General features: G+C 41.1%; 1 protein-coding gene and 1 long non-coding RNA gene across 6 annotated transcripts in view; one reads left to right on the top strand and one right to left on the bottom strand.

Annotated features, from left to right (window-relative positions):
• Nucleotides 1-588: 588 nt before the first annotated feature.
• The window catches only part of LOC130708253 (uncharacterized), an 82,869-nt gene continuing 62,283 nt past the window's right edge, over nt 589-21,174 (top strand). For all 3 annotated transcript variants that reach the window (XR_009008397.1, XR_009008395.1, XR_009008396.1), the window contains exon 1: nt 589-810. This is a non-coding gene — a long non-coding RNA (uncharacterized LOC130708253). The remainder of the gene's footprint in view (nt 811-21,174) is intronic.
• Nucleotides 6,290-17,033, bottom strand: MEPE (matrix extracellular phosphoglycoprotein). 3 transcript variants are annotated; one of them, XM_057547037.1, is made up of 4 exons: nt 16,980-17,033; nt 13,821-13,874; nt 12,453-12,545; nt 6,290-7,750 (listed from the first exon to the last, which is right to left on the bottom strand). In XM_057547037.1, exons 1-4 carry the CDS (start codon nt 17,031-17,033, stop codon nt 6,290-6,292), a joined length of 1,662 nt encoding a protein of 553 aa, XP_057403020.1. The 3 variants fall into 3 exon arrangements, with proteins under 3 accessions (XP_057403020.1, XP_007184181.2, XP_057403021.1); XM_007184119.2 differs by having other exon boundaries at nt 6,290-7,747; XM_057547038.1 differs by lacking the exon at nt 12,453-12,545.

The following is a 21,174-nucleotide window of genomic DNA, read 5'->3' as shown; positions in this document are numbered from 1 at the left end:
AGAGCAACCAAACCAAAAAACAAATCCACCAATAACAAGCACTAAAAACTATAGTAAAAAAAAAAAAAAAAAAAGGAAAGACAGAACCCTAGGACAAATGCTAAAGTAAAGCTATACAGACAAAATCACACACAGAAGCATACACATACACACTCAGAAAAAGAGAAAAAGGGAAAAAAAAATATATATCGTTGTTCCCAATGTCCACTTCCTGAATTTGGGATGATTTGTTGTCTATTCAGGTATTCCACAGATGCAGGGTACATCACGTTGACTGTGGAGATTTAATCCGCTGCTCCTGAGGCTGCTGGGAGAGATTTCCCTTTCTCTTCTTTGTTCGCACAGCTCCCGGGGTTCAGCTTTGGATTTGGACCCGCCTCTGCGTGTAGGTCGCCTGAGGGCGTCTGTTCTTCACTCAGACAGGACGGGGTTAAAGGAGCAGCTGCTTCGGGGGCTCTGGCTCACTCAGGCGGGGGGAGGGAGGGAGGGGTACGGAGGAGGCGGGGCGAGCCTGTGGCGTCAGAGGCGTCGTGACGTTGCAGCAGCCCGAGGCGCGCTGTGTGTTCTCCCGGGGAAGTTGTCCCCGGATCACGGAACCCTGGCAGTGGCAGTCTGCACCGGCTCCCAGGAGGGGCGGTGTGGAGAGTGACCTGTGCTCGCACACAGGCTTCTCAGTGGCGGCAGCAGCAGCCTTAGCGTCTCATGCCCGTCTCTGGGGTCCACGCTGATGGCCGCGGCTCGTGCCCGTCTCTGGAGCTCGTTTAGGCGGCGCTCTGAATCCCCTCTCCTCACGCACCAGGAAACAAAGAGGTAAGAAAAAGTCTCTTGCCTCTTCGGCAGCTGCAGACTTTTCCCGGACCCCCTCCCGGCTCGCCGTGGCGCACTAGCCCCTTCAGGCTGTGTTCACGCCGCCAACCCCAGTCCTCTCCCTGCGATCCGACCGGAGCCGGAGCGTCGGCTCCCAGCCCCGCCTGCCCCAGCGGGTGAGCAGACAAGCCTCTCGGGCTGCTGAGTGCTGCTCGGCGCCGATCCTCCGTGCGGGAACCTCTCCGCTTTGCCCTCCACACCCCTGTGGCCGCGCTCTCCTCCGTGGCTCCGAAGCTCCCCCCTCCGCCACCCGCAGTCTCCGCCCGCAAATGGGCTCCTAGTGTGTGGAAACCTTTCCTCCTTCACGGCTCCCTCCCACTGGTGCAGGTCCCGTCCCTATTCTTTTGTGTCTGCTTTTTCTTTTTTCTTTTGCCCTACCCGGGTACGTGGGGAGTTTCTTGCCTTTCGGGAGGTCTGAGGTCTTCTGCCAGCGTTCAGTAGGTGTTCTGTAGGAGTTGTTCCACATGTAGATGTATTTCTGATGTATTTTTGGGGAGGAAGGTGATCTCCACATCTTACTCCTCTGCCATCTTGAAGCTCCCCCTGAAGTTGTTTTTGAAACGCAGGCTTCATAGTGTCTTAAAAACTAATGCATCTTGAGTGTCTACTTGGTTGAAAATAGGTCCTAATAAGACTGAGTGAGAGGGACTTCCCTGGTGGCACAGTGATTAAGAATCTGTCTGCCAATTCAGGGGACATGGGTTCGAGCCCTGGTCTGGGAAGATCCTACATGCTGTGGAGCAACTAAGCCCGTGCCCCACAACTACTGAGCCTGCACTCTAGAGCCAGCCATCCGCAACTACTGAGCTCGCGTGCCACAAGTACTGAAGCTTGTGAGCCTAGAGCCTGTGCTCTGCAACAAGAGAAGCCCTTGCGATGAGAAGCCCACACACTGCAATGAAGAGTAGCCCCCGCTTGCTGCAACTAGAAAAAGCCCGTGTGCAGCAACGAGGACCCAACACAGCCAAAAATAAATAAATAAAAATAAGTAAATAAATTTATTAAAAAAAAAAGACTGAGTGAGGAGACAAGGTTGTTTCTTATGGATTATAGCAGTTGCCCTTTGGTTGTCCCTACATCCAGTCTTCTGCCTTCCAACTCCCCCTACCCCGTCTTTCTTAAGCTCTAAAATATATATAGTATAATTTAAAGTCATCGACTATCAAGCCCTCATTTGCCCGTTAGAGCTTACTGTCAGCAGCCCTTCTGCATGTGTAATACCTCAAGGAAAATGGATTTTACTAATCTTTGCTCTTTCCTTCAGCTAGAGTTCATCTCTTTCCTCAGAACTCCTATAATCACTTTATGTTTCTATTATTGAACTTACCACAGTCTGCCTTGTATCTTTTCTATCCCTTTCTTCTTGACTAAATTACAGTCTTAATAAGAGCCAGGAACATCTCTTTTCTTCTGATCCCCATGTAGTTTTGTAAAATGTGATCATTCAGTAAATGTTCTTCAACTGACCTGAATGTTATATCGAACAGGATCAGGTATCTTGACTGGCTGGAGTTGCCAAGAACAGTTTAATTAGGGCTACAATATCAAGGTAGATATTTACAAGCTGAGAAATCTAAAACAGTGAGGTTGGAGAGAGTAGCAGATGCAGAAATAAATTCCATAGCCTGGTGTGATCTTTTCTTTTTGGGCACAAGGTGGCAGACTGTGCCCATTTCAGTAATTGCATGCAAGGCAGCTTAGTGAGGCTGAAATTTTCTGCCCTATTTTGGAAATCTATGTTTACTTAAAAATAAATAAATAAATAAAAGTGAAGCTGGTGAAGCTTGGTGGCTGAAACCTGGGTTTGGATGAAGCACAGACCCACTATCTGACTGCAGGCTGTGCTTCCGGATCTCTGGTCCTTCTGTTTGGGACTCACCCCTCCATGTCTGCATCATCCCTTAGCAATGTATCATGGATATTGAAACATTTAGAGTTTCCCTTAAATGGATGAAGCAAATCAAACGTTGTCAGTGTTTTGAATAAATATGCATGAACACTGAGGCTTGGAAGGAGGAAACAAAATCTGACCAGAGAATTGAAATGTACAGTTTCCACACTAGGTAGCAGACTAGGACAGACAATCTTTGGAAGGTCCCACCTATAATCACCCAAAGAAAACATTAGTTTTTCTCTATCAGCTCATTTTTTTGTCTTTACAACAGCAAGTGTGTTTCATGTGATCAGACCATTCACATGTAAAGGTCTGATACAATCTAGATATAACTAGCAGGTTGATTTCAATTCATTAATCTGCAATTTAAATGCTAATATAGTTTTCTTCACTTCATTAATTGCCTTCAGTTGTATGTGTGCGTGTGTGTGTGTGCACCAAAACTGTCTTTTATTAGAAAAAAGCAAAGTACCTGTACTAAGGATAGTTTATTCGGGAATTCTGATTGTGACTAATTTATTAGGTGATATGTTAAGTCTTTCTATTGATACTGGTTTCTGTTATACCCAGAAGATGGAGAAGAACTGAGGGGGAAAATGTATTCCTTGTGTGCAGGTTCTAAGAAGCATTTCTTTCAGGTTCTCTCTCTCTTTAGAGATATATATGTATGTGTATATATATATATATATATATATATATATATATATATATATACACATACATATATATGCTTAGATATTCATATATGTGCATAAATATATACATACACTCTCCATGTGTATGTCTATATATACATACATTCATATATATAATGTATATTATGTATTATGTCTATCTGTCTGTGTGACATACATATGGTAGTACAGTGAGTGTTTAAGAGCAGAGACACTGGAGCTTGACTGCCTGGATACAAATCCTAGCTTACTAGTTGGATCATTTTCTAACAGTTCTATGCCTCAGTTTTCTCATCTGTAAATGGGGATAATAATACTACTTGTGTAATAGGGTGGCTGTGCAGATTAGAGGATTTAACAGAGCATGGCACATGTTAGCCATTATGATTTGAGTGTAACTGATTTATTCCATAGCTTACACTACAGCTTTTATTTAGTAAAAAAAAAAAAAAAAAAAAATGTACCTTCTATCTACCCAATGTGGGAGTTTAGATTTTTTGAAAGCACCGTAATGTTGTATTGACATTGACTTGTATTCGTTTGTGTTATATAGATTATTCAACTCGGTAATTAAGGTGCTGTACAGAAAGTGCCAGTCATGATTTCTATTCGGGAACTTTCGTCTCAAAGAGACAAGAGAAATAATATGCACCTTGATTACTGTATTCCCTATCTCTCTCTCTTTCTTCTTCTCTTAGCCCTTCTCCTTGAGAAGAATGTCAAAAATGGAGAGGTGTATTCATTAGGAATTCAACTCAGCTATCAATAACCACCAAAAGAACAGTTGCTTAACAAATCGAGAATTGTTGAAGGAAAGAAGCTGATGGGGCTGGTTGAGAGACATCTCTGTGATTCTTCTGTCCTTTTGTGTTAGAAAACCTACACTCCTCCTATCTCTTTTACTCTCACACTGCTATCACATTCACACTTCTGACACCAGATGTGTGGGGTCTTTTTCCCCACACCAAGTATGTCTGTGACCCTAGCTGGGTGTCCCCAAATTTAACTCAGTTCTGACACTATCTACCCAGAGATAGTGTCCGATCCCACAGATTAGGGGCTCAGTCCTACAAGACTGCCTCCCTCCCCCACTTCAGATGCCAATGGCAAGTCCATGTTGTCACTTGTGCTTCCAACCTATTGCCTGTTGATTGGAGGTTCCCAATACCCCCTCCTTGGGTTCCATTAATTTGCTAGAGTGGCTCACAGAACTGAGGAAAACAGTTTATTACTGTTTACCAGTTTATTGTAAAGTGATATGATAAAAGATACAGATGAACATCTAGATGGAAGAGATGTGTAAGGCAAGTTCTGTGGGAAGGGATGCAGAGCTTTCATGCCCCTCTGGGTGAGCTATTCTCCTATGATGTGTTCACACAACCTGGACGCTTTCTGAACTCCACATTTTGGGGATTTTTATGGAAGTTTCATCACATAGGCATAATCAACTATAAACTCCATTTCCAGCCCCTCTGCCCTCTCTGCAGAATAGGGGGTAGGGTTGAAAATTTCAAGCTTCTAATCATGGCTGGGTCTTTCTGGTGCCCATTCAGAGTCACCTCATTAGAACAAAAGAAACTGCTATCACCCAGGAAATCCAAAGGGATTTAGGAACTCTGTGTCAGGAACTGGGGTCAAAGACCAAATATTAGAACAAAAGGTACTCCTAGTGTTTTTATCACTTAGGAACTTACAAGGGTTTTAGGAGTTCTGTGCCAGGAACTGGGAACAAATATATATATGTGTGTGTGTGTGTGTGTGTGTGTGTGTGTGTGTGTGTATATACACACACACACACACACATATATATATTTTTTCATATTATCTCACGCCCTTCCTTCATGGTCACAAAATGGCTGCTGCACCTCCAGGCATCATGTTGATGTTAAGCAAAGAAGAATAGGGTAAGAAAAAAAGGACGGGTGGTACTAACTGTATACACTCTCTTACCAAGAAGACAAAAAGCCTTCCAGAACTCCGCTCCTCTTTCTGACCAGGAGACTTAGGGTTAATTTCCAGAATGGTGTCACAAGGCTATTAGCTGGAAAAGCATCTACGCTAAAAGTCAGAAAAAAGAAATAGGGCTGAGATGATTTGGAATCAGCCAATGAGTAATATCTGCCGAAGTAAGTTTTTGTCTTGGTTTTGCATTTGTGCTTCTCCTTCTCAAATTCTCCCTGTTGCCCTCCCTCCACCCCATTCACCTCTTTGTCTAGAAGGAGGTAGAACTGAGAAAAGTGATAACCTGGAGAGTTGCTCCAGGAAATAAAATTTGCTTTACTAGAAGTTATAAACGTGCAACAGAGGAAAGAGCATAGAAGGACATGAAGCAGGATATCTTTATTAGAGCAGAAGCAAAAGGAACTACTGGCTTGAGCAGAGTGGGATGTAGGGAGGCTCTCAAGCTTTACCCAGTGGATTAATTTCATAGCACTGCCTTTGCCAGAGGCAGAACTATTCTTGTTGCGTCTGAAATGAAGCACCACAGACAACAGACTTCCTTATAGATCATTTAATTACAGATTATTGTATGAGAGAGATTGTTTTTCACATCTACAGAGCAAACAACAAAGGAAGGGTTTTGTGACACTCACAACCTATTTTTAAATGATATCTATTCAAATGTTACCTATTCCATGAATCCTTAATGATTTTTTTTCCTTAAAAAAGCATCATAACTTTGAATAGGATTTCATACTGTGACCGTTAAAATAGCAACAGTTCTCCCCAGGAGGATGGGTTTCTTGGCTTATTCAATTCCTGGCTCTGTCCATCTGATCTATCAGGTCGCTCCCCTTTATACTGTTAAGTCACAGTTGACTAAGTATTCAAATCTTTATCCTGCTGGGAATTTCTAGTCACCATCGCTCTCACTGGAACTGCCACTGTCAGATGATTCACTACTGTCATGCTTTTTAGGGGGGCGAAACCTCCTATTGGAATGGGGCTTTCTGTAACCCCAGGAACCTTTGCTTTGTGACACACCCTTGTTCTGCATAGAATTATGGGGCACATAATAATTTTTCCTGCTGTGTGTTATTATGGTCCCTTCATTATTGGGACCATTATGGGAACCTATTTCATTTTTAATTTCATTATCAAGACCACGAGAAGGAATGAACTGGCCCTGACCTTTGCCCTTACTAGGAAATCTTTGTTTTTCATTTGAGGTTGCTTGATTCCTATTAGAATGTTCTGTGTCTTTTCTACTACTACCTTTGCCATTTTTCGGAATTTCATTAATACTTTCAGCTCCATCACTACTGCCATCTTTTCTTTTGTCTTCTGTGGGTGCGTGAGGGTAATGAAACTCTATTTTCCCTTGATGAGCATTTTGGCTGCCGCCATCCACTCTGCTTCCTTCTTTTCCAGGGAGTTTCTTAAAATTGGTGCTACCTATAATGTTGTTGCTGCCCTCCACTAGGCTTACATCAGCAGCATTTGCCTTTTGGGCTGTTTCATCCCTGGTTCCAATGGTATTTCCACCATTCCCTTCTTTCTCTGGGATCTCATTATAACCTGGTCCTCTTGCATCAGGATTAATGGTCCCAGCTTCACTCGGGCTGGAAAACTCTGTTTGAATATCTGCACCTTCTCGGTCAGGACGAATAGCATCTCCTTTACCAGAAATGTCTTTAAAAGGTGGACCATCTCCACTGAAAGGAGAGAGATCATTGTCCTCCCGCCCTTGAAGGTCTGGATAACCACTGCCTTCAAAATCACTGGAGACCTTTTTGACTTTGGGGAGCTGTTTTAGATAGTCCATGTTGTGTTGGATACGGTGGGTACTTTTGCTTTTTACTGGAATATTCTGGGCGTGCGAATCTCTGTGATGATTCTTCTTAATTTTTGAGGGGGCTTTAGCATAATTGGCACCTGCTGGAACTTTGCTTAAAACATTCCGGAGTTTGTTCTCTTTGATCTCTTCCCTCAAGAGTTCAATCACAGCCCCTGGCTCCATTATGTGGTGCATGTTATTTCTGATGAGAGCTTTGCCAGATTCTTCTTGGTCATGTAGTTTGCTAATAGCATTGTCTCCATCCTCAGTCCCGTGATTCCCGGTCGATTCAGGAGAAATGAACATCTTCAGGTCATTGTGGGCATTTTCTTTGTTACTAATCCTGTAGTCTTTCTTCATTGTCTGTCTATTTTCCAGAAGACTTTGGGATTTAGTGCTTTTGTTATTTTCATTGGTTCCAGGGAGGGACAAGTCTTTCTCTTTTTCTTGGACAATGTTTTCTTTAGGTGCTGGCTCTTGATTTCTTCTCTTGCCAGAATGGGGAAGAGCAATATTGTCTTTGTTTTTTTCTTCCTGCTGAAGTGTAATTTTCAACATAAAGTGGTTATTTTATGTTAAACTTTTAAAATTTAATAATTCTTAGGCAATAATAATAAATTTTAAAACCCCGCCAGATACTTAATAAAAAGAGTCTTTTAACTCAATAGAGATTTGTTGGTAGAGATAATTCTGGAATGGCCAAAGCAGGTTTCACGGAAAAAGAAGAATGAGCAAGGCTTGAAGAGTGGGTAAGATTCAAATACATGGAAGGAAAATGGTGAGACTATCTTAAGAGTAAGTGGCATATTCAAATGTTTGGAAACAGGAAACATTTGAAAGATAATATGAATAAAATTATAAGGCTGGAGTAGAGAAATCCTAAAGAGAATAATAAAGAAGAGAATGCAAATAGGAGAAGCAAGTTTGGAAATATAGATTAGGGCCTGATTTTAAAGGAGGACCTGACTTTGAAGAGGACAGAGTGTGGTCCTCATCTTATGACTAGTGACACATTGCAAGTCAAATGAAGTTCATCTTTCAAACATGATTTTTCTTGCTCTCATTCTCTCTCTCGCTCTCTCTCCCTCCCCCCAACCCCCATTCTCTCTCTTTGCTTTTGCCCTGGTCTTCAAAGGTATAAATCTTTTCCTCTTCTCTTTTTTCTCAACAAAAAATATACAAATAGAAGAATCTAGGTTCTGACACCCAAACAAAATATTTTGCAGCAGGTGTTGGCCACCCTAGCTTTTGTCTGAAAAAGGATTCATTAATTTTATTTTTCTCCCTCTTTTGTCATGTAATATACCAGATTTGACAGTCTGGGTCAATAGTTCTCAAATTTAGCATTTCTCGTAACTATTTGGAAGGCTTACTAAAACAAAGACTGTTGGACCCAACGGCCAGAGTTTCTGATTCCGTAGGCTTGGGGTGGGGCTCTGGAATCTGCATTTGTGACAAGTTCCCAGCTGATGCCGGTGCTGCTGGTCTGTGACTACCTTTTGAGAACCACTCTTCTGGATCCTAAGTTTAAGTAATGAGGTCCGGATGAGAAAAGTCCCTGAGAGAATAATGGGATGAAAAAGAGAAAGTGGAGAAGAGTAGAGTGTTTATGCTTGTATCTCAATTTGTCCTTTTTTGGGGGGGAAAGGTCTGTAAAATGCTTCTTCATAGGCTGCACCTTACCAACTCGAGGTACAGCCAAGGTGCAAGAAGCTTGAACAATGTGGTCAAGAAGAAAGAGCGGCTGAGATTGATTTTGCCCACACCACTCACTGTTTCTCTGTGGCACAGGCTAGATATGGAAGCATCTGAGAATGGTTAGGAGCTTTCCAGAGGGAGTGAGGTGGCTCTAGAAGGAGCAAAGTAGATGGAGCATATATACGAGGAACAAATGTGGGTCATATGCGAACAAAGAGGGGTCTACATTGTCCGTGAGAGCCCGGAGAGCCTGAATCACCACTGCCCCGAGGCTGTACTGTTTGGTCCTAAGCTATTGTAACCAGTGACTTCACCTTAGGGTACCAGCAGGGCAAGCAGTACACAAGGGGTCGAGCGACATTGTCCCGTCCATGTCCGAGGATCCCACGTCCTCCTCTCCACTGTGGCTTGAGCCGTGTGTGTGCATATGGTATATGGTATATGCTGGATGGCGTAAGCCACCCCCAACTCCCTCACATGCGTGCACGCCATCTTAGGGGGAGAAGGAGAATCTGAGCATTTTTATCCAAAAGGGACTGAAGGGCTTCCTTAAAGAACTATTTCCATGATTAGATACCCTTAAGTTTAAACAGGTTGAATTTAAATTAATTTCTGCACGCTCCCTACCCTTTTGTTAGCCCACGGGTAGGAGCTCTTGAGCAACAGAACAATTATAGACAGAATAAATACCATACTTTCCCTCCACCTCAGACTTGTAGGGTGAGCTGAAATTTACAACACCACTACGTAGACCTTTGAACTGGCGGGTAACATGAGATCAAAATAAGAGCTATTTATTGAGGAACTGGGACATGTAAGAAGTTGGGCTGGGCGCTACATGTTCTAAGCAATAGCTGATGATTTATTGAATGGCAGAGACAGCAGTCCTGCAGGGGTATGGAGGGTGGGTGTGAGGTGGTGTGACAGAGACCTGGTATTCAGTCAGGGTCTGCACAGACAGAGGGGCAGAGCTTTGTAGAACCTGGGACTCCAGGCATAAGAATCTGGTTTTATTTGGCAAGGGATGAAGAGCTAGTGAAAGTGCATGACCAAGAGATTAACAAAATAAAAATCAGAGGTTTAGGAGGAATTGCGGTAAGAAAGGACAGTCAGGAGGGTGCTGGATTGTCCGGGAGTGAGGTATAATCGCTTGGATTAGGATTCTGCCAAAGAAAAACGCCACAAAGAAAAATCATCTGCTGGTGCCCAAATAGAAGAAGGCTTAATAACTAGAACGTTGACATGCAGAAATGAAGACAAGAGAAAAAGCTAACTTTAATACTAGACGTGTTGATGTCGATGGGATATAGAACCTAAGCTCAAGAAGCAACATCCAGTTAGAGACAGAGTTGGGTGTCACAGCCTCCCAGCCCACGTCCTTCCCAGTTTCTATGACCTATGGTCAGCTTGAACATCCTTGAACATTTTATGAGCTAATTTCTTGTTTCTTTTCATTTATGGATATTCTAATTTTTTCAAGTTTTTTTAAACCTGCAGCTAGGAACTAGTATCCCTTTTTTTCCTGATGCAGCAATCCTTAAGGTTATTTCCTCGTTCGTATAAAACCCTTCCAGGAAAGTCGAGGTTTTCTCCATATTCACTGGGTGCTTTCTCTTCTCCAGATTGACACGTGCATATGGCTCTTATTAGGTCACTATGTTCAGATCCATCCTCAAATAGGAGTACTGTTCTGCTTGGAAGACTGCCTGCTTTTATACATAAATCTTATTAATGTTGGAAGCTGTGGGGAATTGTTGACTCAGCTCACACTTGAACCTCAAGATAAAAATGGTTTACAGAAGTGCCCTCTATTCTTACAAAGCTGGCTCATATGCAGTATACAAAAGTTCCAAAGTGTACTATTTCTAAGATATAATTTGAAATGACTTATTTGGGGGAGTTATCATTATTCACTAATCTTTTATATTGGCAGATATATTCTGAAAATAGATAAGGTTTTCTCATGAGGAAAAGTATAATAGAAAAAAACTTTATAGTGAATTATTTCTGAATAAAAAGTATTTAAACATTTGACCTATTTTAAGACATTACATCTGGGAAATTTTTACACAGACATTTGTATTTTCCTTTGCAACTAAGTTCATTTGCTCACTGCTAATATACACTTTTGAGTTAAACAGGTGCATTATAATGATCCCTTCTTAATTTTTTTCCCCTCCCTGTTCTGAAGTGGGAAGTTTTGTTTTATATTTGGTGCTTTTACTGCTTTTAAAACAGTAACGTGTATACTAATGAATTGTGTACACGTCTTTAAAGACTGAAGAGTTCTTTTATAAATGAAACATGAAACAACTTTTAAATTGTGACGCGTGATGGTCAATCATTTTTGCACTGCTTATGTTAAGTGACTTCCTATGGCACTGTTGATTGTATGATGGTTGTACAGTCAACGCATCAGTTGGCTGAACTGCTGTCCTGTCTCCATGCCTTAGCTCATATTATTCTTTTCATGGAGAACAGTCTCTCCCACACAAATGTTTGCTCAAATCCTACTCATCCTCCAAGGTCCAGTTCAATTATTTCCATTATGTAGCTTTCCCTGAACCCCACACTAGGAACTAATCTTTTCTACTCCAAGCCCTAAAGCATGATTTTTTGGGTACCACTCACATAGCACTTTGCACATTCTGTCTCGGGTTATAATAATCTTTGTAAGCACCTTTTGTTTCTTTTCTAACTCTAAAATCCTGTAGAGAAAGTGTTAAGTTTTCTCAATCATTTAATCTCTCATAATATCTTGCACAATAGGAAGCTCTCAGCATGTATTTGTTACAACCAATAAGTTTAAAAGGCAGCTAGCCTTAGAGGTGCTAAGTCTTCGAGATGCGTATAAAGAATATTGAGCAGAACAGAATACCATTCTGAAGGGAAACTACTACTTTCATGGGGAATGAAGCCAGATTTGAAGAAAGTAAATAGTCCTTTTGCTGATGGCATTTTAAACTGCTTCTAGCTCTGTGGCCAGTGAATCTGCAAGAAACGACTGAGTGAAAAGAATTATTGTTTTATTCCAGTGACAATGCCCTTATTCTTTCTCTTCCAAGCATCCTGACACAGATGGCATCATCTGTGGAATGAATTTAAGGGACACTAAAATGTGCCACTTTTTAGGCCAAAATGATTTCTTTCTAATCCATTCCCCCCTGCCCCATTAGAGCATATGGTAGAATATGTCCAGAAAACCTCCTTACAAAGGATCAAACTTTATTCAGAAGCAATAACATGAAAAACTCAATGGGTGTCCAGTATCCACCAGTACCGCATCTGCTGTGGCAGGTCCTGAAGCAGGGCAGGGTTTGGGCCAGGGCATGCGGTAGCCCATCTGTGTCAGGAAGACACTGGGACACAGAGTTCCGTAGCAGAGACGCTCCAGGAGCCTGGGACCAGGGGAAAAAGATAAAGGCACCAGCCATAGACAGACACCCCAGAGAAGGCAAAAGTCAACTTTGTCTTCCCTACAGTTTCTCGTAATGTTTGTCCAGAGTTTGGCTCATGATAAAATCACTAGGATTCTGCTTACCTTCACATCAGTTTGATTTTTCCTCCCAGACGAGGTATAAACATACTTAAAAACATAATACCCATGTTTCTCATGGTGGCCCTTGTACATTATCTACAAAAACAGAACATTGGGCTTCCCTGGTGGCGCAGTGGTTGAGAATCTGCCTGCCAATGCAGGGGACACGGGTTCGAGCCCTGGTCTGGGAAGATCCCACGTGCCGTGGAGCAACTGGGCCCGTGAGCCACAACTACTGAGCCTGCACGTCTGGAGCCTGTGCTCCGCAACAAGAGAGGCCGCGATAGTGAGAGGCCCGTGCACTGCGATGAAGAGTGGCCCCCGCTCGCCGCAACTAGAGGAAGCCCTTGCACAGAAACAAAGACCTAACACAGCCATAAATAAATAAATAAATAAATAAAATTAAAAGAAAAAAACCAAAAAAACCCACAACATTATATTAAGGTGGGTTTATCTCTTACTAAGAAGTTTTCTGGCTCTCTTTCTGATAGTACAAGGTATTTTTAACTTGGGTCAAGTCTATTTCTGCATCTAACAAGTGGTAGTACATCTGATAACCACAGGACGGCATGTGTCAGCCAGCTCCTCAAGAGAGCAGTTTGTTCCTTTCTTTTCTATCTCTAAGTCTGTCTTCCCTGAGGATGACTGTCAAACTGTTCTCTCCCCCAGGGTGTATCGATTTTATTACCAAATTTCAATGGAAATGGAGCACTTGGAAATATTTTCAGGTAGGAGGAGGCGGGGGATGAGGAGAAAGGCAGATTTTACAGTATTCATGCTGATGTCAAATTGGCAAAACTCACAGCAGGAACATTCAGGCTCTTAAGCGTGTGGTTTTTGCCTTTGCAATTTTCAGCTGAGATAGAGAACGGAAGATTGTTAGTTTTTAGAACAGAATTTTCTGAGACTGCAAGGAGAAACCGTGGTAGGCAGAAGTAAGTTGCAATTTGGTGACACGAAAAGCTGAAGGTACTTATTTAACTTTCTGCTTGCATATGGAAAACTAACTCCATGTACACAGAATTCCCCCATGAAGACTTGTTAACTCGCTTCCCTTTGTTTTCTCCCTCATTTATCTCTCTGTTCTCATGTACACGTGTGGGAAAATATTGTTTGCTAATAACAATATCCCAGAATTTTTACTCATCCCTCTGAAGGAAGAAATCATTGAAGAGAAAGAATTCCCATTCAGAAGGCTTTTCTCTTTTCTATCACACATTGTGTGAATTAAAGTGCCAAAATTACGTTGTATGGTTTTCCATTTCCATTCTAGGTACACAAGAATATTTTGACAGTTAAAAATTTCCTCTTATTGACTTTTCTCTTTACAGAGTTGGAAGGGGTGTATTTGAGAAGAATAATTCTGTTTACCCTCTGTTCTTCCACAGAGTCCTGCTTCATTTTCTCAGCCTGTGGTTGCAATGTCTGAAAGGAAATAAGAAATAAAACTTCACTAAACACTTCTTTCTTTCATTTCTTCAAACAGTGAATGTTTCCTTTCTTTTTTCTCTCACTGGGGTGTATTATTCAATGTGGAAAATCATTCTGACTCATAGAAGATGGGCACACGCATCACATTTGTTTCTGTATTGAAGGAGAATGCCGACCTTCCTCCCCCAGAGGGAGACAGTGCCGGCTCCACTACGGAACCATGTTCAAGTGCGGGAGAACAGCCGAGTTGGGAGGGGTGGCACTCCAGGTGAAAAAGCTTGGATGTCACTGGTATCCACTGAACAAGTTTTCCCTGGCACACTGGGAGTGTTTAGTATCAGTGAACCCAAATCAGAGTTGAGTGATGTGGATTGTATGTGCATTGATTGTATAAGTTCAGTCATTGCTCTTCGAGTTAAGATGACCTGCTGGTCCAGCAAGAGTGAAACCATAGCCCTGCACCTAAGGGGAAGGAAAACACCTGAGGATGGGACTTCATTGTTGCCAGGTACCAGGGCAGCTTTTTCTTTCAGGGAAAGGGAAAATGACATTTGGAAAGGTTGTATTTTATAGAATGTGAGATACAGAATGACACTATAAACCATTAAGCTTTCCATTACTTCCACTATTAAAAATCCAGTATTTTACCTAACATCAAAACCAAGAAAATTACTTCTTTTCAATTCCACAATAATTTTTCTCCCCTAACTGCATATTTTGTAATTCTACCCTTTATTGCCCTCTGCTGATGTCGGTTCTTGTGTGATCTTGTGCATATAAATTTAGAGCATTGCATCACTCCTCAGAAATATCAAAACAGTTAAAATAGTTCTGGAAATGGGGGTATAGGAAAGAGAAAATATAAAAAACGAGATGGGTAGATATTAAGCAAAAGAAAGAAATGACAGTTTGGGGTATTCGGTATTTTCTTACAGAACACACACACAACATGTATTAAAAACCTACTTGATGGTATGTTTAATATAGTTCACGATAATAAATAATGAACTTACAACAAGGTAACATAACAAAGGCTTTATAGTCTAATTGCATATCAATGAATATTAATTGAATTGCATGGCCCAACAATCATCTTTTATATTCTTGCACTTAAAATTTTGTTTTTTAAGGAAACAAGAATGTTACCCTTAAATATGTCTTTTTGACATAAAAATTATTTTGAGCTGAAGGCAATTAAGAAGTAGAACATGTGGAAAAACCTTCCCCTTTTCTGCCTAAAGGCAGGAAGTAAATTCTCCTTTTACTAGAGACGAACTCTTATCAGTCCAGAGATGGCACAGAAGAATCTGCAAACAAATCTTGTTAAACTAACCCTAATCTTCCTAGTTAAGGAAGAGAAGGACTCCCTAGTCCTAGTTGGACTTCCCCTAGCCCCTTTATCTTGTCAACTCTTCACAAATGTATTGTTTCTTTGTCTAAAAGGTACAAAAGCTTCCTGCTCAGGTCACTTCTTTGGGCCCTCATTCTCTTGTGAAGGCTTTCATGTACATGTAAAGCTTTAATACAATTTGTGTGCTCTTCTCCTGTTAATCTGTCTTTGTCAGTTGAATTTTCAAACCCAGCCAGGGACCCAAAGGGGGTTGAGGAAAACCTTCTCCTCCCCTAGAGTTTGAAGTTTGATTATGATTCCAGAACATATGTAAGTGGCTTAGTACATACTAATTTCTGATACCACCAATCTGTAATTAAGTACTTTAGATAATTACTCAAATAGAATCCATATCTGAAAGAAAACATGGCATTTAGCCATTCATAATTCCAAATTTGTCTCTGTGTCCTTGCCGAACCTCTTTCATTTGAAATCTGCCCCCGTCCTTCCCTGCCCACCACCCCCCACACCCACTTGGCAGCTCTCCTGCCCTTGAACGTGACCCTGAAATGGAGACGGCATTGTTTCCCTCGGGTGAAGAAGACTGGCATCCTCTCTTGACCGGTGGTCACTGGGCTGGTGTTGACACAGCACATTTACTGGAAGATGGTCGGAGATGCCACTGCAGCTGTTCTTTGGAATGTGGCGCTCAAAACAGGCTTGTCCTCGGCTGGTGGGATGAGCTGGGTCAGCGGGGCCCACGCCATACTCCTCGTGCCTGAGCCCGTGCCTCTGTGGCCCCGATCGAGCAATGTCAGTGGTGTGCATTGGGCCTGGCAGATGTCTGTTTCAAGCAGCACGTCCCCCAGAGGACCGTTAGAGCACGTGTGCTGAGAGGGGACACGCTTTCCTCAGCTTCTGCGCTCCTCGCCGGTTGGCATAGCTCATGCTCGTCAGTGCATTTCCCAGTTCGTTGCCCACTCGCTTGGGACCTATGTGTAAGTTCTTCTGACAACAGAATGACCGCTTGCTTCCACGCTTTTCCAACTGAAAAGGTTACTCTGAGAAGTTAGGATGTTTTTCAGACACTATCTAATTAGCAGTGTGACTCCTTTGCAGAAAATATCTGTAACACTCAGCATTTTCACAAGATGACTTAGTCACACCCTGAGCACTCATCTGGGTGAATCAGAGGCAAAAAAAGACACAAAAGGAAATTGGAGCTGGATTTGGGTTAAGCTGAGGGGGACTTCTTCCCATCTTTAGCCTCGCTGGTGAAGACAAGATCGCTAGCAGGATCTCACAGTGTTGGAGTGTTGCAAGAATTACAGAAAAGGTCTGGTCCCTTCATGTCATCGTGTAGTTAGAAAGTCCAGTTGCTTAGTCGTGGAGCGTTCAAGTCAAATTCTCTCAGTTTTTGGTAAAATATTGAGAAATTCTTTTGACAGGTTATAATTTGGGTATATTTACTCAGTAGCATTAGCTGATTGAAACACTGTGCCTGGCTATTGGTTTTTCTCAAAAATATTTTTACTGGTGTTTCTCCAGAGGCAACATGTAGACATCTTGTAATTCTTCTCACATGTTCGTTGAGGGCTTCCTTGGTGACAGACATTTGTGTCAAGTGTTGGATGCGTCCTCTTTGTGTGGTACTTTATTGTAACTGAACTAGGTAAGTGCTACTAATTTAAAAAGACATTGCTTAAAAGAAAAATAGATGAAGAGAGCAAGAGATTATAGGATGCATAACTGAATCTGTAAATGCTTACTGGTGCTGCCAGGGTCAGGCTGAAAAGGAGCAGTCCCAAACAGATGATTCGCATCTTTGAGAATCTCTGTAAAAAGACAATAATATTTTACCCTAAAGCATTGCCAGTTATGAACTGCAACCATAACAATAAATAAAACAGAAAAGTCTATACAAACCTCCTTCCCCTTAGCAGTCCATTTCCTCTTGTTTAAAAACAAACTACATATAATTTATATCCAAGTGTAGAAACTTTAATCTGAGCTTTCATATGTCTAATTATTCCAATGTGAAAATGAAAATTGTCCAATATTATGAAAACAATGAAGTTGGTTAGAAATGGAGTTCATAGACATTTATTTGCTTTATTGTCAGCCCAAACTTTTCCCTTTTATCTTTAGAGAGAGACCATTTAATTGAATTATTTATATAATTCAGAATAACATTAAGCAAAGAGTCAGTAAACTTTAAGGTAGATCAATAGAAATGATGTAATTTGAACAAGAGAGAGAAAAAAGGGTTTTTAAATGACCATTCTTTTCTTTCAGTCCTTTATAAATACATTCTACTTCCTCAGGGACCTGTGTGATGGTAGCAATGGTCAACCCAGAACTCTATCTCTCAGAGAGGAAGTAAAGCAAAATTGTTAAGAAATAGGGTTTTAAAGTTAGATCTGGGTTTGAGTTCTTGGCTCTGTTATTTAATAGCCAAGGGACCCTGGGCAAGTCATTTAAACTCTCTAAACTTTGGTTACCTCATTTGTAAGATCTGAATAATACTTGTATCTGATGAAAAAATTCTTAGTTCTTTACACAGAGCCGGGCACATAGTAAGTGCTCAATAAAGGTTAGCTTTTGTCATTAAAAAAATAAACAGTTAAAAAAAAAGAATAACATTAAGTTAGTATAGGAACCCATAACAGACTCTAAATGAACCTGCCAGGGTGGCAGGCTCTACTGTGAGGAATGAAATCTTGTTCACCACCGGCCCTGTGCCTGAATATATATCCTCACACTCATTAGCAAGGTATATGAGGTGGAAGCCACCTGTGGGCTGGAGACCAAAGCAATTTATGTAATAGTTATATTAATAGCTAACATTATCGAAAACTAAAATGGGCCAAGCACTGTTCTAAAAATTTGACATATATTCAATTAATTGAGCCTCACCGTGACCCTGTGGAGTTAGGTGGCATTACTAGTCCTGTTGTACAGATTAGGAAATAGACACAAAGTCAAGTAACGTGTCCCAGAATTCCCAGGTGTTCAGGGGCAGAACTGGGATTAGCATCCAGCCAATGTAGCTCTAAAGCCAGACTCTACACCACCTTGAATAAGTTTCTACTCTTTTATCTTATTACAGAAAAATCTACATGTAGTTGATGTAAAGCAAATCATAGTATTTTACTGGGATCCACAAAATGATGTTTAAAACACTAACATTTTCTTATGGATAAAGGTACATGTTTATATGCTAAGAGGATCTAGTGAGTTCATTTAAGTCAAGCAGCCATTAGATTGAAAAAGAAAGTCAACATAATTTTGGATGACTGATCTGTTGGTTTTGATATTAAGTATTTTACTAACTACCACACAGACATATAGCAACCAACATGAGAAGTAAAATTTTATACCACTCTTTGATATCACTTGAGAGAAAAGTACTTTTAATAGGAAAAATAATCTAAATACTGTTGCAATCTTTAACCAGTTCAAGGTAAAAGCTTTTATTTGGAGAAATAAATATAACTTCTAAATGTATTCTAAAATCCTGGACTATTCTCTTCTAAATTAATACAATTTTAAGGACCTTAATCCTAGCTATAATGTAGCTTCCAAGCGCTTTAGAGGTTAGGACAGTACAAGTCAAGTATCAAATGACAATGCTGATCAGTAGAAATATCAGTACAGATGAGGTTTGAAAGTATAAGTCTGATCATATTATCCTTATTCTGTCTTATAAGCAAAGGTGTAGAGTAAAATTGAAGTCTTTGAGTTATTGTGGAGCTTGATAATGTTGGTAGTCAAATCAGAGGGAAAGTTGCTACCAAACCACCAATTTTAGTTGATCATTTCTAGAGCTTGGTAACACACTTTCTTTTTCTAAAACAAAGCACTATATAGTACACAGGTGTGCTCAGTAGAGAACACTTTCAATATGCATTCATTTTCAAAAGCAATCTCCCTATCTGGATGGCATGCATCTTAAAAATGTGAACTATGTTATAAAGTTGTTATCAAGAACATCAAGAAAGCCAAATTACCTGGGGATCTTTGACCTTCAGAATACCTGGTTTCTTCTGCAGAATTAACAGTGTCTGGGCATTCTGCTGAAATTTAAAGTTTGTTAGAGTTCCCAATGGCCAATCAGCACTGGCTCACTTAGCGCTAGCAAACAATTTGTTACCAGTGCCCACAGATAACCATAGGGGGCAAAGTAATTTTAATCTAAAAATGTTTTTGTGGTAGAAAGCTGCTATCAAATGTTCCAGAAAGTGGGATAAACAGAAAATATAAATACCTCAGCTTGGTTTATCATGTTGTCAAATAATTAAAATTGATTTCAGAACTATTAATTAGGACTGGCTGAATAACTCACAAGTTTATAAATAGAAAACGTTTTAGCTATCCTTTTATGTCAAAAGCTTATAATTTCAACTGTGCCTGAATGAACTTCAGCAACATTTACCAAAAGTGCGTTGAGTGCCTATTATGTGACCAGCATTAGGGAAACAGCAGTGAATGAAAGACAGGAAAAAAAAAATCCCTGTCTTCATGGAATTTATAAGCTGTCAGGGAGACAGACAATAAATAAGATGAGTAAGTAAAAAATGTTATGTTAGGTAGCGACAGAGACTAAGTCTAAGAAGAAAAAGTGTTGCAGGGAGGAGACAATAACAAGCATTGAGAGTGGAGACATTGGGTTGAAATTTTATTTTTTCAAATTTTTAATTGTTTAATTTTTATTTTTGGGCTGCGCCACATGGCTTGCGGGATCTTAGTTCCCTGACTAGGGTTTGAACCCAGGCCCTTGGCAATGAGAGCGTAGAGTCCTAACCAGTGGACCGCCAGGGAATTCCCTGGGTTGAAATTTTAGATAGTGAGGCCCAGGAGGGCCTCGTTGAGAGAGTGACTTTTGAGTAAAGACCTGTAGACATCTGACTTTCTAGGGGAAGAATATTCTAGGCAGAAGGAAGAGAAAGAGGAGAACCCCTGGGACAAGAGCCTGCTGGCTTGTTCCAAGACAGAGAAGAGGTCAGGTTGGCTGGATGGACTGCAGGAAGGGAGAAGCAGAAAACGAGGTGAGAAAAGTATTAGATGGCAGATGATGTAGTGCCCCTGGGTCATCGCAAGGCCCTGACTTCACCCTGAGTGAGAAGGAAGCCCTTGGAGGTCTTGGGCAGAGGAGGAACTGAAGGAGGGACTGAGTAGGAAAAGGCAGAGACTGGCGAGGGAGCTCTTGAAGTAATCTGGTCATGAGACAATTAGGACTTGAACCACAAGGGGTGGTGAGAAGTGGTCACGTTCTGAATATATTTTGACAGTAAAGCCAGTAGGATTGGCTGACAGACCGGATGTGGCTGGGAGAGAAAATCAATAATCAAGGATGGCCACCAAGGTTTTTGCCTTGAGCAACTGGAAGAACGAAGTTGCTCTTTAGTATTGTTATGGGGGAAACTGCAGAAGTGGTTTAGGGGGAAATACTGAGAGTTTGGGTTTACATGTGAATGTTATAAAATGGTCAATTTAGGATGTTGACTTTTTCAGTGAAACGAGTAGCACACGCATATTGGAATAAGCCTTTCTAGGGCAGTAGTTGGCCCAGTCTGGCTGCCAAAATCATGATTGCAGTAGTTCAGGAGGTTCCATTCAGTCTAAAATATTATACGACCTGGAGGGGTAATTAGAACTTTATGTGAAACATCAATAAAAGATAATGTAAGAATTGTTTAACGCATACTAAGGGATAAGAACTACCTATCGCTAAACACAACTTTAACAGACTATAAATGATATTTAATGAGATTTAAATGTAAACTCTCAGTTTCTCCTAACTTGCAAAACAGACAAAAACCAAAATAAAACAAAGAAAGCAGCCCTTAGGCAGCTTTAGCTGAGAGAATGGTTTCTTTTCTAGTTCGGGCTGAATCCCTATTTTTGATCCTCTTCTGAGTGTACGTAGCTGGTTCTTAAAACTCTTGCCAGGATTAGAATTTT

Source organism: Balaenoptera acutorostrata, chromosome 5 (assembly GCF_949987535.1).
Source record: "Balaenoptera acutorostrata chromosome 5, mBalAcu1.1, whole genome shotgun sequence".
In the NCBI taxonomy this organism is placed as follows: Eukaryota; Metazoa; Chordata; class Mammalia; order Artiodactyla; family Balaenopteridae; genus Balaenoptera; species Balaenoptera acutorostrata.
Note: the sequence above shows the minus strand (reverse complement) of the source record. Positions and strands in the feature narration are given on the sequence as shown.

Coding starts and splice junctions, on each gene's coding strand:
- MEPE (XM_057547037.1), bottom strand. CDS start 17,033: ATGCGAATCATCTGTTTGGGACTGCTCCTTTTCAGCCTGACCCTGGCA. Junction 12,546..13,820: donor ACTCTGTGGAAGAACAGAGG/GTAAACAGAATT, acceptor CTGTTTTTGTAG/ATAATGTACAAGGGCCACCA. Junction 7,751..12,452: donor AAAATCAAACTGATGTGAAG/GTAAGCAGAATC, acceptor ATTACACTTCAG/CAGGAAGAAAAAAACAAAGA.